The sequence below is a fragment of the Dendropsophus ebraccatus genome, chromosome 13 (assembly GCF_027789765.1).
Source record: "Dendropsophus ebraccatus isolate aDenEbr1 chromosome 13, aDenEbr1.pat, whole genome shotgun sequence".
In the NCBI taxonomy this organism is placed as follows: Eukaryota; Metazoa; Chordata; class Amphibia; order Anura; family Hylidae; genus Dendropsophus; species Dendropsophus ebraccatus.
The window spans coordinates 42,224,596-42,242,308 of NC_091466.1; the positions used below are offsets into that span (position 1 = coordinate 42,224,596).

General features: G+C 41.1%; 1 protein-coding gene across 2 annotated transcripts in view; it reads right to left on the reverse strand.

The window, feature by feature from the left end:
* Positions 1–1,021: 1,021 nt before the first annotated feature.
* JAG2 (jagged canonical Notch ligand 2) overlaps positions 1,022–17,713 on the reverse strand; it is a 64,522-nt gene continuing 47,830 nt past the window's right edge. For both annotated transcript variants that reach the window (XM_069949989.1, XM_069949988.1), the window contains 14 exons: positions 11,905–12,055; positions 11,465–11,629; positions 11,181–11,294; positions 10,624–10,737; positions 10,423–10,536; positions 8,922–9,038; positions 7,645–7,672; positions 6,427–6,512; positions 6,053–6,166; positions 5,824–5,939; positions 3,717–3,959; positions 3,187–3,318; positions 1,924–2,080; positions 1,022–1,746 (listed from right to left, as the gene is read on the reverse strand). In XM_069949989.1, coding sequence (XP_069806090.1) covers positions 1,310–1,746; positions 1,924–2,080; positions 3,187–3,318; positions 3,717–3,959; positions 5,824–5,939; positions 6,053–6,166; positions 6,427–6,512; positions 7,645–7,672; positions 8,922–9,038; positions 10,423–10,536; positions 10,624–10,737; positions 11,181–11,294; positions 11,465–11,629; positions 11,905–12,055 — 2,088 coding nt within the window. In that variant the 3' untranslated portion in view covers positions 1,022–1,309. The remainder of the gene's footprint in view (positions 1,747–1,923; positions 2,081–3,186; positions 3,319–3,716; positions 3,960–5,823; positions 5,940–6,052; positions 6,167–6,426; positions 6,513–7,644; positions 7,673–8,921; positions 9,039–10,422; positions 10,537–10,623; positions 10,738–11,180; positions 11,295–11,464; positions 11,630–11,904; positions 12,056–17,713) is intronic.

A 17,713-nucleotide genomic window follows, 5' to 3' on the forward strand; every position in this document is an offset into this window, starting at 1 on the left:
AATTTACGGCTTTTATGTCACAGATTAGCGCCAGGCAATCGGGGTAAGCTGCGTCCAGGCTAAAGACATGGATTCTATGTGAAATCTATGGGCCACGTTTACATTTAAAGTGTGAAGGTTTTGTGAAGTCAGGTTTTAAACTTTCCTTACTGAATCTGGACAGTAAAAAAAAAAATGAACATAAAAATATATGAATAAAACCTCCCTTCTGAAACATAAATTAAAAAGGAATGGCATGACAACAGAAGAAATTCTGAAATATTGTTAATAAATCAAATATACAGAGCGATTCCTTCAATATATACATATTTACAAAACATATGTTTACAATGAGAAAATAAATGTCTCTATAAAGGAGGACCCTAGCGCTCTGCCTGTAATATATGAGATATATATTAAAGCAGAAGGTAGTCTTTGACAGTTGCTAAAGAAAAAGTTTAATCTCAAGGCACTTGTCACATACATCAATACTGCAATCCTAAAATAAAAATACGAAACAATAAAATTAACAAGAATTAAAAAAAAAAAAAATTAAAACAAAAACGAAACAAAAAAAAGACACTTAAGCCATAGATCGCTGTGTCGCATTAATGCTGTGCCTGTTAAAAGACTTTTAAGGCAAAAAAGTTTGTTGGGAAGCAAAGATAATGGAGACCTATGTAAGAGCCGGGCACGGAATATTTTTTTTTTCCTACCGTCTTGTCTAAGAAACATTGCAAAAAACACTGGACAGAGACAGGAAAGAGGAGGGGGTTGGTTTAAGAAAAAAAAAAGTTTAAGTCACTCATTTTCCTCAACCTGGAGAGCCGGACATAGTCATTAAATTATAAACCTTAATAAAACAAAACAAAAAAATACATCTTGTAAACAACTGTACAGTCTTTGCATAAGAAATCGGACATGATATAATGAAAATACAGAGAACCTTTTGTCTCCTCTCGACTTAAGAGGACATAAAGCAAACTTTATAAAAATAGCAACTATCAAAGAACTTTTTGCTTTTTTTTTGCCTTTTTTTTATAGTCACAAATAATTTATAGAAAGACTACAGCAACAAAAAAGGAGGGAAAAAAACTGGTAACATTTTTACATTATATAAAGAAATTGGGAGTCCAGACTTTAGTCCTGAACCACTCGTCCGGAGGAGGAAAAAAAAAAAAAAATCTGGCAATTATTGCCAAGGAACATGCCCACAACACCAACAAATGGTAGAAGGGCCATTCTATTGGAGATGAATTCTGTGTCTCTCCTCGTCCCGTTCTCAGCATAGGTACGCTGTCCTTTCCATACGGATACAGCTTTGCTTCCTTCAGTGGGGTGCGTTCACAGTTTTAACACATCTGTTGTCCACTTTGTCAAGACTTGTCCGATGTGGTTTACTTTTTGAGCAGTCACTTTCCCCTATGCTTGTGTAAGCCTTTGTGTATGAGTGAGGGAGGCAATCGTCCTCCTCTGTGTCCTCCTCCTTATCCACCATGTCCTCCTTCACCCCCTCTTCTGCACCAGAAGTTCTTTTTTGAATATGGAGGAGATTTTTGCATTCATACTGAATGTCTCTATAAGGCACCCCTATTGGGTTCCATATTGGATTTAAAGGTTGGCGCTGGTTATTTGCTTCTTCTTCTTGGCGAGCCTCTCGCCTTCTCTCTCGTTCTTTTCTTCGCTTTCGCATCCACCAGACACATATAATTATACACGTCACCCAGACAATGCCAAAAACAACACACAGTACTGGGACAAGGTAATCTAGGAAGAAAAGATAACATTAAAAATTGTAGATAACAATAGCAGTCAAGAAGGGGGCAGCATTTAACCAGCATTAGAGGTAAAGTACTGGCATGTTAAAGAGGATTTTTACTGGGCTACAAAAAAGGGACACACGTTCAATATAGTGAGTACTATACACGTAGAGACATTACACACCTGAACTGGATCCATCTACTACTATTGTCTCAACTTTGACTTCAGTGACTGCTAACATGACTGTACTGTTCTGTCGTTTGGTAATGGCATTGACAATTGTGTTGGCGGCGTTCTGAATGAGACTGGCGTCTTGATTGTCCACTTGTGAGACGAGTGCCTGAAAGAAAAGACCATGGGGAACCCGACTAAGTTTGTAGCATGGCAAACTTGGCTCAGCAGTTTCATTACTGCAAAAATGTGTAGACATGGAAGGCTACCTATATGACCATTGTAATTCCAGACCCATACTTATCCGAAAAGAAGATCAGAGACAACCTTCCCAGATTAAAGAGATTGTCCAGATTTAGAAAAACATGGCGCTTTCCGCCAGAACCACCACAACTTTTGTTCTCTGTTTGGGTGTGGTTTTGGAAGTCCCTTCCATTGAAGTAAATGGAGCTAGATTGCAGTACCCCATACAACCTGAGAACACTGGTAGTGCAGTGTTTACAAGAACATAGCTGTGTCCATTGCAACCCCCCAAATTCTGTTAAAATTCCTGAGGAAATCGGTCTGGGTTCTGCTTTTGACCTTCCTAGGAAACAGATTTTGCCCGGGAAAAGTGCACAATAAAGGGGAAATTTAGTATTACATGGCGGCCATTCAGATCAACATCTATCCATGTAATATATGGATGGATCAAACCAGGCAAAACAGGTGCTGCACCTTTAGATCATCTTCATGAGCGTACCCTCTAAGTAATAAATAAAAAAAAAAAAAAATTATAATGCTGAAATGTTATTTGCTGCAGGATCCATTAATATCTAAGGAACCATGTAAATGATACATTAATTTAGAAAAAAAGTATATTGAATAGAGATGAACGAACCTCGAGCATGCTTGAGTCCATCCGAACCCAAACTTTTGGCATTTGATTAGTGGTGGCTGCTGAACTTGGATAAAGCCCTAAGGCTATGTGGAAATCATGGCTATAGTCATTGACTGTATGCAAGTTTTCCAGACAACCTTAGAGCTTTATCCAAGTTCAGCAGCCCCAACTAATCAAATACCGAACGTTCGGGTTCGGATAGACTCTAACCCGAACCCGGTTCGCTCATCTCTAATATTAAGCAAATAGATATTCTCAGCAATAAAATTTACATTAGTCAGTAACATCTCATTCACATCAAGAAAACCCATTAGATCAGCTAAATCCTACACTTGAGCCACTCAAATGAATATAACCCCTCCAGATGACACTGTTCTCGACAAGCTTATACTTACCACTGTAACCTCTACTGCTTTATCTGCAGAGAATGTTTCGTCACACAAGACGACGAGGGGTTGGTCTTTGGATACAGTCCTGATGGAAGGCAAATACCGGATCTCCGAGCAGATAATTTCAACTGTAGTTCCCTTGAATCAATGTAAAAAATCAGTGATTATATTCCATAATGAAGAACCGAAATTTAAATCTACCCTAGACATTATTCAAGTTATACAACTTAAAGTCTTAAAGAAAATTAATTTACAGAAAAGAACTCTGGCCAAAACAGATACTGTGTTATGCTTAGGTGAAGGGTCGGAGGGGGAAGAATATGATAAAAATTCAAAGGTCATTGTGAGATGCCCTGCCCCCTAGGACCCTGCACAAGTGTACCGTACGGTCTACAGTTCTACATTGAGTGCTGCCTAATGAAGCTAATGAGGGCTAAGCTTCATGTACAGTAGCATTCTAAACACATTGCCATAGCATAAACAGATATAAACTCTGCCTTTTTAAATTCATCTTGAATGAGAATTTGCATTGGTACCTGTGGAATTTTTTCTGCATTGAATATTAATGTTATCCGGGCACAGTTGTTATCCAGGTATCCTGAATTGGGTAGGCATTTAATCATATGAGACCCCTTTGGAGCACTGCACTCTCCCCATTCACGACATGGTGGTTGGAAACACTTCACAGAAGAGACTGTCGGCTCACATTCCTGATCTTGGGGACACTGGTTCTTATCACTGCTTTTTTCCAGTAGACATGGCTTTTTGCCACACCAGACCTTAAAAAAAAAAACAAAAAAAAAAAACACGGGTTAAGCTACACAAAAGGATACATTTAAAGAGTCACTGTCGTATTTTTTTTTTTGCAGAAATCAATAGTCCAGGCGATTTTAAGAAACTTTGTAATTGGGTTTATTAGCCAAATCTGCCATTATCTGCATGTAAAAAGCCTTTTCCCAGGTCCCCCCTCCTTCCTCTTTTTCATCCACTCTGAAAAATCTGAAAATTGTGACTTGTTGCAGGAGACGTCCCCTGTCTGCTCTAGGGAGAGGGGAGGGGGGAGGAGGAAGGAGGGAGTTAGCCGGCAGCAGAAAGCAGATAACAGAGGATTACAGGCATTACTGGGTGACAGCTGTAATCTGAGCTCAGACAGGTCACTGGTGACTGTCACAGGAGATATCCCGTGAGGGATTTGTAGATTAACTCTTTGTTGTCCTGTTTTGGTCTTTTCTTTAGCTCTCTCCATAGGAGAACAATGAAGACAGGGGGGAGAGCTTCAAACTGATTTTTCATGATAAAAATACATTTTTCGGATAATAAACCCAATTACAAAGTTTCCTAAAATCGCCTGGAATATTGATTTCTCCACAAAAAAAATTTCACGACAGTGACACTTTAAATAAAATCATTCTGTATAATGCACTAGTTAAAATATTAGGGGAGTTTTAACCCCATACAGACTATGTGCCTGTATTTCCCCCTATGGGTTAAAATGCACATGTCCCATCCCATAAACAAGTAGATGTCAAATATCATTAAAATGTAGTTAAACTTAACTGATTCCAGTCTTGTAAGATTCTAGAACAGAGGAGAGATCTTTAAATGGAGCACTGTAACTTGAAAAATAAAACAAACCTCCGACATGCCTCTGCAAGTGGAAAAAGTTTTGATTGGTCAGGTTCTTGGTGACCCTAATCAATATCTAGAAGGAGCTAGAACAGAATAAATACATTCTCTCTCAGCTCTGTGCCATGTGACTGATTACAATGGAAGTCAATGGGACAAGCACTGACACAGTAAGCAAAGAAGCAGAATTCTTCTCCCCTCACATGCTCTAGCAATTGGCTAGGGTCAGAACACTTAGACCCAAATTTGATCAAAACTTTTCACGTCTTCAGGGTGCACTTGTTTTTGGAGGAGTCCTAAATTTGATTTCTGATCTCCTTCTGATGGCAGGATGATTTGCCATGTTGCCAGATCCTCCTCCAGGAGATAAGCTGCCACCAGGAGTGTCTGACTGTGGCTTTCACTTCCCAGTGAGATCATGGACAAGTAACTGAGCACACATGTGTATGGGAGATTGGGGAAAGACAGCTGTCATTTATTTGCTGCATCAACATACTGCAGTTTTCCATCATTCACATCAGTCCCTGTCAGGGCTCACAATGTCATTCACCTCTCTCTAACAAACACACCATGGCAAATTTCATAGGAAGTTCAGTTATCCATCAGTTTTTGTTGGAAAGAAACAGAAATACCCTTGGCAAGGCAACACAAACACAGTGAGAACATACAAGCTTTATGTAGACGTTGCTCTTGGTTGAATTTCAATCCAAGACCTCAGGACTGGAAGGCAACAATGTAACCACCATGGGGGAATTCGTTCTAACTGGTGCTCCAGTCAAGACAACAGCAAGTCATGTTGATGGACATTGGGGGTATAAAATGTGCTACAATTTTGCTTATACAAGATGCCTAAGAGCATGGTTTTGACGGCATCATTTTGCACGAAATACAAAAATTCCAACAACTTGTCTCACAAAAATGTCAATGTAAACTTAATCTACATTTGTTTTCACGAGAGCTTGTCAACCCAAATGTTAATGCGATGGATTAGAAGAGGATGAGCATTATAATCCATACCTTGGTACAGTCAATCACTCCATCTAGACAGTGACAGCTATTGCATTCCTCATCCCATTTGCTTCCATGGGGGTACTGCATTCCTTTCAGCCAACAAGATCTTCCAAAGCCAATCACTAGCAGAAGGGGGGGGGGGGGGGGGAAAGAAATTTAGATCTTCTGCCAAAAAGTCCATAAAAATTGCTGACAAGAGTCCCAGAAACTTCTGTGAATACAATAAAGTAATTACCTTCCTGGCAGCGTGGCCCAGCTCGCCCTGAAGGGCAGGTGCACCTGTAGCCATTGATTTCATCTATACAAGTGGCACCATACGCACAAGGGGAAGACTGGCATTCATCGATGTCTACAAAAGGCAAAAATAATAATAAAGCCATGCAGGCCTTTCTTGTCTACATAATAGACAGTAATCATAGATGGAGGAACCCGCTTGGTTTACAGCACAAAGTGTGCAATGCATAGAGTTGGTCTTTTTTTTTTTTTTTTTTTTTTCTTTCAATGTACTGAGCACAGCTGCTAGGGGGTTTGTCATTTAATCTGTTCTCTGCTACTTATTCATAAATTGCACATTGCAGGAGACTTTATATATAGTAAAACATTTCTTACTGATTCTGCAGTCCGGTCCAGCAAATCCGGGCGCACACTCGCAACGAAACCAGTTGACACCATCAACACAGATTCCACCATTGTAACTGGAAGGAGGTGAAAAAACAAGAACCACCCATTAAGTATTGGATCTTTACAAGAGATACTGGTGCAATCCAACAGTTCCTAAAGAACATCTGTCATATTAAACATGCAAGAATAAAATATATGTGAATTATTCATAACCACTGCCTCATCCATGCATCCTTTTGATCTGCGCTTTGCAAAACCTGCATCCTATCAAGTTTCTATATCAAAATTGCAGTTCTACCTTTCCACCATGTGTTATGGAGATGGAGTTGAGCAGGCTGATTTAGAGTTTTACTGGTAGAATTCTATATAACCTGGCTTAAGTACAGCAGGTGAGTGACAGCGACTCATTTAAAGCAGGCTCTGCCCACTGGACTCATAAGCTCAATCATTCAGACACTCCACCTACTGTCATAGGCCCAAGGTATAGAGACTTGTTCTAACAAAACATTCAGTAGGCTGTGAATAATTGACAGGTGTGCAGGTATTTCTGTGGCCAGTCACCTGAATTTTTTCCCCACAAAGGGCAGGACCTACTTTGGAAAGATGTCAATCATTGAGTTACTCTGCCTACTGGACACAATTGGGGAAATTTATCAAACATGGTGTAAAGTGAAGCTGGCTCAGCTGCACCTAGCAACCAATCAGATTCCACTTTTAATTCCTCAGACTCTTTGAAAAATGAAAGGTGAAATCTGATTGGTTGCTAGGGGCATCTGAGCCAGTTTCACTTTACACCATGTTTGATCATTCTCCCCCATTGTTTTGTTGGAATAAATCTGCATAGTGTGGGCTTACAGGTCCAGTTGGTGGAGTGAGTGACTGGTAGGCTTATGATCCAATGTGGAGATTCTACTTTGAGAGAGCAAACAATTATTCATTCAATCTGCCTACTGGACTCTCTAGTCATTTATTCACTGCTTTTGGAGATAAAAGTCTTATGGGGGTTTAAAAAGGGCCAAGTGGTATTCGATTACATGAAATTTATATGTTTGGCCCAATATCGAAGGTCTGTATGATTGCAATAAAGATGAATTTCTGCTCACTATCAAGACTGAACAATTTGACAACCTATTTTCCTAACACAACATTATGGGCACCTATATAAATCAGAATAAATAAAAATCAGACAAAAATCATAACACTTACCAAGGATATGGATTGCAGTCATTTGTATCTACAGAGAAAAATAATATTACATTTTCACTAGATTGCTTAATGAAAAATGCAGCCTTACAAACAAACATAGGGCCAACCTACTCCATAGCTGGAGATCTAATCCCTCACCACCCCCAGCTCTGCAGGAGAGCACTGATACATGAGAGGGTAATAGCTGTATATACCTAAGGTGGGCCTGTCATCTACACACAGTAAAAGCAGCCCAGGCTTCAGCAACACAATACATTTAGGTGGAAGTTTCATGCAGTTTGAGGCAGTCCCTCAATCCACCTCTGGCTTTGGCTCAGAAGTTGCATATATATATATTTTCACCCATAAAAGGGTTTTTATCCATGAAAGACACCCAATGAGTTTGTACAGAATTAGAAAAACCTAGCTTTCCAAAACAGCACCACATCTGTTCATGAGTTGTGTCTAGTATAGTGGTTCAGGTGTACCAAAGTTAATGGGGAAGAGCTGCAATACTAAATTCAAACTGTAGACAGGGGTGGTGCCATTTTGTGAAGGAAAAAGAAAAAAAAAAAAAAAAAGAGCAGTGATGTTTTTCTAACCCTGTACGACTCCTATAAAATGTTTGGGGTAAAGGTCCTGTGAACAGGTGCTTCTATGGACAGAAGCCATAAATGCCAGAGCCAAAGGCAGATGGACAAACTCGTTCTCTATGTATGTCCCCTCGTCTTCAAAAGATTGCACAAAAGTGGACAATATATACAATTAATAATAATAATCTATTTGCCTAGCTCCAACAGATTCTGTAACACTTTACAATTCAATACAACCCTGGCAATAGGTATAGCCCAAGTTGCAACTGACTTTGCCATGCATAACTATTACACTGCAAAATGTGTATAGGAGAAGCTTAGAGATTTAGATCTGCATAGGTAAAATAAGCCTGAGCCAACAACCTAGGAGCTTATGACTGCTCCACATTATACATTTTCAACACGAGCTATAAAAACAAGTAAAATTTATTGGAGCTGGGGAAATAATAAGTTGCAAAACTTTAGGCCAGAGGCAATAGTTTGCAAAGATTTTTAAGTATTCTATAAATACAGCTCAACTACATCCCTAGTCTTCACGTATACTTAAGACACACACACAAGCTTCTTTTTCGTAGCCTCTGGCTATTTCCCATCCCAAATGAGTCAAATATGTTGGCAAATAAATGAAAGGATAAAACTTGTTATGAGACACACCCTATATCCTAAAGGAATGAAAAAAAAAAAAAAAAGAAGCAAAAGGCTTACTCTGTGTGCAGGTACGTCCCTCCCATCCCTCTTTACACATGCAAGAGAAGGAATCTCCGTTGCCCACGCACGTCCCTCCATTAGCACAGGGGTTGTGGAGACAGCTGCTGTTCTTTGCTGTAGACAAAAACATTAAAAAGTAAATATTTTTTTCTTATTTTCTTAAAGATTAAAACAATGAAGGGATCTAAATCACGGAATAGTTCGCAACCCGCAATATCAGGCGCTCTAGCATAGGCCTCAGCAGTTCCCAATGCTTATGTGGCTAAAAGTTGTAGGAGTTGTTCAGGGTTAAGGTGGTGATACACTTTAGACAGCCACTTATTTTGGTCTCCATCTGCCATCGGGGGAGAGTCAGGAGGCTGTCAAACACATCTAATGTGTATGACCAACTTCATATGAATGGGTAGATTGATTTTAATTTCTCCAGAAAGAGTAGCATCCTTTCAGAGAGGCCCTGTCTGGTATTACAGTACAGCACTTGATTTGGAGTTATAATGAACATCTTACACTTCCTACGGACAGGTCAAAAATTTTATGGGTCAGGACCACATGCGTCTCTGCTGTGTGACTAAGCAAGATGGTCCCATAGACTTACATTATAAGTCCACCCTGGTCACATGTTACAAAGCCAGGCGATAACATGCTAAGCATGGACTTCTTACAGGTTGGGACCTGAACACTCAAACTCAACAGATAATGACTTCTCATGTGTCTATGACATAACACAAAATTTTGTTAAAAAGAAATTTATTTATATTGCCAAGTGACAAGAGACCCTTTGGGCAAGAGGCAGAAACCTTGACACTTGACCTATTCTCACCTAAGACTTAGTATTCTCAGTACTGTTACAATAACTACTTAGGCATTACAAGTCCACTGCTGATTACTGCTGATTACAACTCCCAGCATGCCCTGAGGTCTAAAACTAATCTGCCAAAATCTCTGCACATGAAGGAAACATTACAATGAATGAATAGGTAACACCATGACATCACGTCAATAACGGCACAGCACAAGTGATACCAACTCCAGCAAGGACTACTATACAGAGGTCTTCACAGTACATAACACCAAGTATAGCAATATTAAATACCAGCAATTGCCAAATGGCTCTTCCTGGACACTTTGGCCATTAATGGAATTATTGCAGCAAGAATTGTACATGGTTAGAAAAAAAAAAAAAAAATTATGTTTTACAATCCATTCAGCATAGAGAATTCCTATAATCCTAGTCTGTCCAACGCCATAGCCATAAATTACACCATGACTGGCGTAGGTCTCAATGGATGTGGGTTCACATGGAAGATTCTCCAACATGTGACTCTCATACTACTACAAATCTAAATCTCTGAACCCATGCAGAAGTGTAGTTTTGCAACAGCTAGAGAGCCACAGGATGGGGACCACCGAGACAGACCTATACTAGGTGAAAGCAATACTGAATTGGTCAATAAACTGGACTGTATCAAATAACGTAGCGTCACACGATCATGCTCACCAATATTACAAGTGGCTCCTTCCCATGCAGAAGGGCAGAGGCAGCGGAAAGTGTCTCCTGTATCATAGCAGGTGCCCCCATTACTACACGTGTTGGCATCACACTGATATTCACCTATTGATGAGAACATGGAAATATACTATAAAATGTAGCCCTATAAGATACATATCTATTATATACATACATCAGAAAAATACTCACGTGAGTGACAGGTTTTGCCTTTCCATCCATTTTCACATTGGCAAACAAAATCGTTCACCAGATCAATGCAGCGACCTCCGTTTTGGCAAGGATTTGGATTACAGTCATTGTAGTCTGTAGAACATAAGCAATGCCAAATAAATTAAAGGTATGTGCATTACACACTGGTAGATTGTTCGTGCGTCCAGAGTATTAACCAGCTGCTGCCCTATTATCCTGTATTACACAAGGACATGTTCAGCCGACAGCAGATTTTCTGACATGTCCGCGAGTGATCAGCTGATAGGAGAGGGTTTACTCATTCGTCAATTGTTTGCTGGCCCCATTACATTGGACGCTATCTGCCTGATTGGACTGCAGATTTCACATGGCAAACCCAAACATTAGACCCACTGATGCCAGTCTGTCTGACTAATCCTAATACAAATTGGCAGCAGCGCAAACTACATATCAAGTGGCAGAGATCTGGGGGGGGGGTCAAGCTTTGGACTTCTGCCACAGTAATACACATCACGTTATTATCCAATGTGTGAACATACTCTTAAAGTGTAACTTACTGATGTCACAGAGTTCTCCTCCCCATCCGCTCGGACAAAAGCACTTAAAAGAGTCGATTTCATCGGTGCACGTGCCACCATTTCTACAAGGATTGCCATGGCAGTCGTTTATATCTGAAATATAGAATAAAAAAAATGTCAGGACTGCAATAATAAAAATTTTAATAAAAAGCATATCATAAAGTGAAAAAAAAAAAAAAAAGAAAAACAAAAATACATAATTATAATAAAAGCATAAACTGATAGAACTATGCAATAATACATATTTTTGTAATTTAACTTACTCTCATGGCAATAGGCCCCAGTGAAGCCTCGATTGCAGGAACAGGTGAAATTCCCACCAGGCAGACTAATGCAACGTCCGTGAGGCCCGCAGACATTAGAGGAGATGTAACGGATATCTTCCTGGGTGGCATTAGTAGAAATCGCTATTGTACAGCTGTCTATGACTAAAAATAAAAAGAGGGACGCATTAGTGACACTGAGACACTCACTATCAGCTGCATAAAGGAGTTTGCTGGCAAAAAAAACCTCAGGGCTCGGGGGCTGCACACTGAAATAGCAGCCAACGACTAACATTTGTACAATGCATTCTGCACAGCAGTTTATGGCACCATTTTCTCTGCATGTGCCTACAAATATAGACATGACCTAGTCTGCAGGGCCCCTTGGTAAAAGATCATTCTTTTCCGGTTAAACAGTACATGCTGGCACCTCCGCTCACCTTTACACAAGCCATTTTTGCAGTGGTCTTTTAGATGAGAACAGTTCTTGCCGTCGTAATCGTCCGAGCATGCGCAGTAATAATCGCCTCCTACGTTGTAGCAGGGAGCTTTGTTCTGGCAAGGGTTTGGGTCACAGAAATCAATATCCACCTTGAAGAAAACAAAAAAAAGAAAAATTTGCAAGTGCCAAATAGCTGGTGGGTTATACAAGTAATGGAGGACAACCTACACTGGAAGCAGAGGCAATGATGACCGCTATACACACACACACACACACCGTGATAAATACTAGAGATGAGCGAATCTTGAACACACTTAGGTCCACCGAGTGGGTGGCATCCGATTACCCGTGGCTGCAAAAGTTGGATACAGTCCTAGGAAGTCCTGGAAAATATGGAGACAGCCAATGGCCTATGGCGGTCTCCCATGTTTTCCAGGCAGCCTTAAGGCTGCATCCAACTGCTTCAGCTATCAGTAATCAAATGCTGCACACTCTGGTTCATACAGACCCAAACATGAGATTCGCTCATCTGTATTAAGTACAAAACCAATGATGCAGAAGTTGTAAACATCATTTAGGAAGATTGGAATGAACAGTGCCATACAAACAAAGTATGTAAAGATTCCGTAAACCAGACACTAAAGCCTAATCACACAAAAAGGTGATATCCCACCGCTGCCACCAATTTGTCACGACCACGCGCGCCAACCTGCGCCGGCCCTGACAAGGGGGAGGGGAGTCCTAACCACACCAGGCGGAAAGGATCTAAAACAAGGACCAAAAGGGGGGGGAGAAGGACAAGACAAGGGAATCAAAGGAACTTGGGGCTCTGGACTCCCCTGGGTTGCTTTAGCCCTACAGGTCGATTCACCTCACGCACTCACGCTTTACGCCCTGCTGCCGGGCCGTAACTCGAGCGTAAATCGCCACCTGCCGCCTTCAGCACACCCAGACACCAGACACCCACTTGGCCACGAACACTGCCTGCTCGTTGGCCAACACAAACACGACACTTCGCTGTATCTGGACCCACCAGTCGCTGTCATACACGTGACCCACTGACCGCAGCCAGACACACCTCCACGAAGCACGCACACAGAACTTTGCTATGTTGGGACCCACCGGCTGTCGTCATACACGTAACCTTCCAGCCGCTGCCAGACACCCAAACACAACATACATACACAACTTTGCTGCCACCACCCTATCTATTACGTTACTGGGGAGACAGGGAACCCCAAGAGTGTTCCACCCGCAAGCAGACACACCCACACGGTAGAGTAAGCCACCCGGTCATACACTATACGGTCACACACCGCACATGCACTCTTCCTGGAGCTAACTAGGTTCGTTTAGGCTACAAGACAAACCATCAAACTTTTAGGTTTAATGCATTAAAATGGACAGTACTTGGTTACACAAAGATGGTTACAAAAAGACATACAGACACTGCAAACAATTAAAACAAAAAGGATAAAATAAGAAAGTTCTAATACTTAGCACAGGATGCGTTGTATAGGTTCTTCCTTCCCAGGGGATATGGGCTTAGAAAGTGGTGCACAAACCAATTCGATTGGATCCCCAACTTTGTGACAATTACATGTTCCCTAGGTCTCACTTTTATGTAAGACCTGAAAGGGTTGGGCTGAGGGCGTCACCTGACATCTGTAACTCAGCCCCTTTGGGCAGCGCTTCAGCTGCCCCCCTCAGCCCTCAAGGGAACACACTTGGACATATCAAAAAAGATACTTTCCCAGGCACCATATCAATGGTACGGGCCCCAGCCCTTGTTCATAATTTATATCTCGTCATCCTGATTCCTGGCATATCAAACATCATATGCCTCGGACACTCAGAAGGTGAGATACCCCTTATGGCATGATGAGGACAGGTAGACAGGCCATGTTTGGACTCCCCGCGATGTCCTCATCATAACCGACACTAGGAAATTGGTTCTGTGGCTCTATGTTTTATCTGAAGAAAGTTATGGAAGATTTCATATTCCTATTCCTTTCCTCAAAGAGAGTTCACCCCCTGCTGGCATGGAGTCAGTGAGCCTGCCTCAGAGGTGCGAAGTCAACACTCTAGTCACAATCTACTCCACCATCTTCTTTACAGCTCCATGCTTATTCCCCCATGCAGAGAGACTTTTGGTCTTTTACACAAGGTAATCAGACGGCCTGACTCCAAGCTAATCAATAAGTCCATATGATTAACTTGCGTCAGCTATGGGTTATTGCCATTAGACTAAATCTATAAAATATCAATCACAATCTATAAAATATCTACTGCATGAATACATATAAACCACACCACACCTAAAACCACTTTACATATTCATGAATAAGGACAGGGCTGTCCATATTCCTTACACAGAGAATTTGGGGAGATTTTAAAAAACAAAACAAACACACAAACACACCTTTTCAATAATCATGGCTGCAAATTACAGGTAACCCTGGGAACGGCCACGCTGAATGCAATGGCTGGTGGGAATGTATTAGCGAGCACATCTAGCCTAATAAACTAAAAAGGGTTGTGCAACCTCAGATGTGTTTGTTTTCTTGTAATTGCTTGCCAATGCATGCCAAAGCCTGCTCCACCTGCGTACACAGACGCATGAATAGTGTAACATACGTGGACATAGGATATCAGGCGGTAACTAGTGATGGGTACTCCACATACAGGTAGATGCAGAACAAATATAATGGTTGGTGTTTTTGATGGGTTCTGTGCACTGAAGACCGACCCTACAAGTGATCAGAACAATCCCACCCTCTGATGTGAGCATGACCAATAACAATACTACTATCTTTGGTATTTGCTAGGTATGCACTTTCCCAATATATCTATCTATCTATAGATAAAACAGGTAAAGCTTTAAAAGGAAGACAAGGAATAAAAAAGCAAGTAGAGAGAAAGAGCTGGATCCTGATAAGGCTCTAATAGACATGGAAACTGGATTATCCTCTTCTTAAAAAAGCCAGACCTAAAAACAAACCAAGCTAAGCATTCCATTAACTCTACACTTTCCACACCGGATCACATTTCATTGTATGCTAATCTGCAAGAGCAATGACACGGACAATGATGCAGCCTTTGATCCATTGTCGGGAATACACAGTGCATTTTATATATACACACACGTGTCACCTTAATGCATCTACCAAACAGCAGAAACCTCCTCCGCAGCATAAAACACAACGAGAAGCGAAGCGGAGCAAAAATGCCCAACTTAAACAAATGTGAAAACCATGTAAACCTTTAGGCAGTTATGGCCTTTTAAGGTAGTCTGTCCTAATAAATGGCTTCCACTTGTCTTGACTCTGGTTACTAAAGCCAGACACAAATTTTTGTCATAAACCTAAAATGCCACACTTTCAGTATCTAAGGTCTGTTCGAGCCAATGGATTTTAAGTGTTCATGTAACACACGCTCCAAATAAAACTTTGTAGTAGTATCTACTGCAAAAAAAAAAAATGTAGATACTGACTCTGTATCCCAAAAAAGTGTGTGTGAAGGAAACTGACATTTAAAACTCTCGCCTTGCCAGTATACATTCATCCAGCTGCCTAAACTGACAGACGTCTCTACCACCCATGGAATGCAAGAAGTCTGACCAAGGCACACTAAGGAAGAGAGCAATGCCAACCAATCCGCTGGCAGCTGGAAGCTCAAAGACTCTCCAAGGCGGCGAAGGAAGCCTGTCTGCCACCTCCCTGATGTAAAGCAGTCCCACTAATAATAATAATACACCCAAGGATTCTGACAAGATTTGGCAGAGGACTGGCAGACGCTGGCATTGCACAAACAACTCTGCTATGTTACAATGCAGCAGTGAGGAACTATTTTTTTCTTTTTTCTAAGATTAAAAAAAATTTTTTACCACTTCATGACTGGACAGGAAGGTGGAAGTAATTTAAGTGAGAAAAAAAAAAAAAAAAAAAAACTAGCACCATTCTAAGAACTGCAAAGGTCCTGGTGGTCTAGTGCTATGTACAACGCTATATCAAAGCTACCAAAGAGACCACTGGAACTGCCAAATACACAACCAAAGTAATGCATGCTATGCCATTCATTACCACCTGCAATGATCAGTACATTTCATGCTACGTTTACACGGATCGATAATTCGCCCAAGCGATCGCTTAACGATTTTGAAGCAATGATTTGGTTTTTATAAGGGCTCGTTCCCACTGAGGAAAGGTAGCGGAATTCCGCGACGGAATTGTCCGCCGCGGAATGCCATTAGCCTCCCGCTCATAATGGGAGTCTATGGGAGGCGCGCGCTCCTGCCCTGTCCGCGCTGAAGAATGAACATGTTCATTCTTCAGCGCGGACAGGGCAGGAGCGCGCGCCTCCCATAGACTCCCATTATGAGCGGGAGGCTAACGGCATTCCGCGGCGGACAATTCCGTCGCGGAATTCCGCTACCTTTCCTCAGTGGGAACGAGCCCGAACGATCAGAGTTTAGACGAATAAGTAGTTAGAAAAATTGTTTGAACATTTTTTTCAGCGAATTTTCAGCGAACGATGAACTACGATTTAAAGAACATGTTGAAAGATCAAAATGAACGATTTCTCGCTCGTCGTTTGATCGTTTGCTGTGTTTACACTGTACGATTATCACTTAAATGCGATCGTTTATGCGAAAATTTGAACGATAATTGTTCCGTGTAAACGCAGCATTACAAAGGACAATTAAAAGGATTTGTCCTGGATTTCAAGGGAATAAAATGGCTGCTACTATCTAGAAACAGTGCCGCTCTGGTGCATAGATTATTTCTACTTTTACAACATAAGCTTGGGCTGCAATACCAGCGACATCCTCGGAACAGGTTTATAAGCAGATACTTTCTGATCCCAGACAGAAAAAAAAAAAAAGCAAGCGCCTGTGTTCCGGTATATAACACCCCCAACTAAACAAAAAAAACAACAACTTTATATTGGGAGTGGTGAAAAAAATTACACAAATCAAAATTTGCAGAAACATGAATAGTGATCCAATAGACTTAATGCCAAAAGAGGAATGTCTTCTTTGTATGAGCATGTCTGACTGAGGTTCATAGATTGAAAGTTGAAAAAAAAAAAAAAATTGTGCAGAGCTCAAGGATTTGTCTAGATGTCAGAGTGCAAGAAGAGTGCTGAGAATATGGCCTTCTCCTTCAGATGTCCCCCTATCAGCGGCGGGCACATGTTTCCTCTTGTTAGTATAAATTTCCCTTTCCAGTTCAAGTTTAATAGTATGTAGTGAGGATATAGTTAAGTGGGGACAAAACTTCCTGCCATTCACATAGCATCTATCGTGGCTCCTTGATCTTCTACAATAAAAAGTCCAAAATGTAATAAAAGCAACAGGGCAAACAATTTATACCACCTCCTACATTACCGCATTCTACATGGGTAGAGGAGGTGGTAATGCAAAGTTACCAGTAATCAACATATTGCTATACAGAGTGAGTAACTTTCACTATCTTGTATCAATTTACACAGTGTTCTGGATTTCGCTTTGGTTGTGAATAGTGTGCACTGTATTGGGAGGCCACATGACCAAGCAGATGAATCACAGACACATTCCAAATAGCATTGAAAGCATAGAGAGAAGAATACAGGATAGAGCTCTGTTTACACAGCTTCTTATGCACCGTGAAATGCCATATTAAAGCGTAACGTCACCTTGTATATGATGCCTCAAGTGTGATTTAACACAGCGTTCATATGTAGCCAAAGGCATATGCACCAATGAGACTTTGGGCGATGAGAACCTACGCTTGGCTTCTACCTCGACATGAGCAAGGAATGTCATG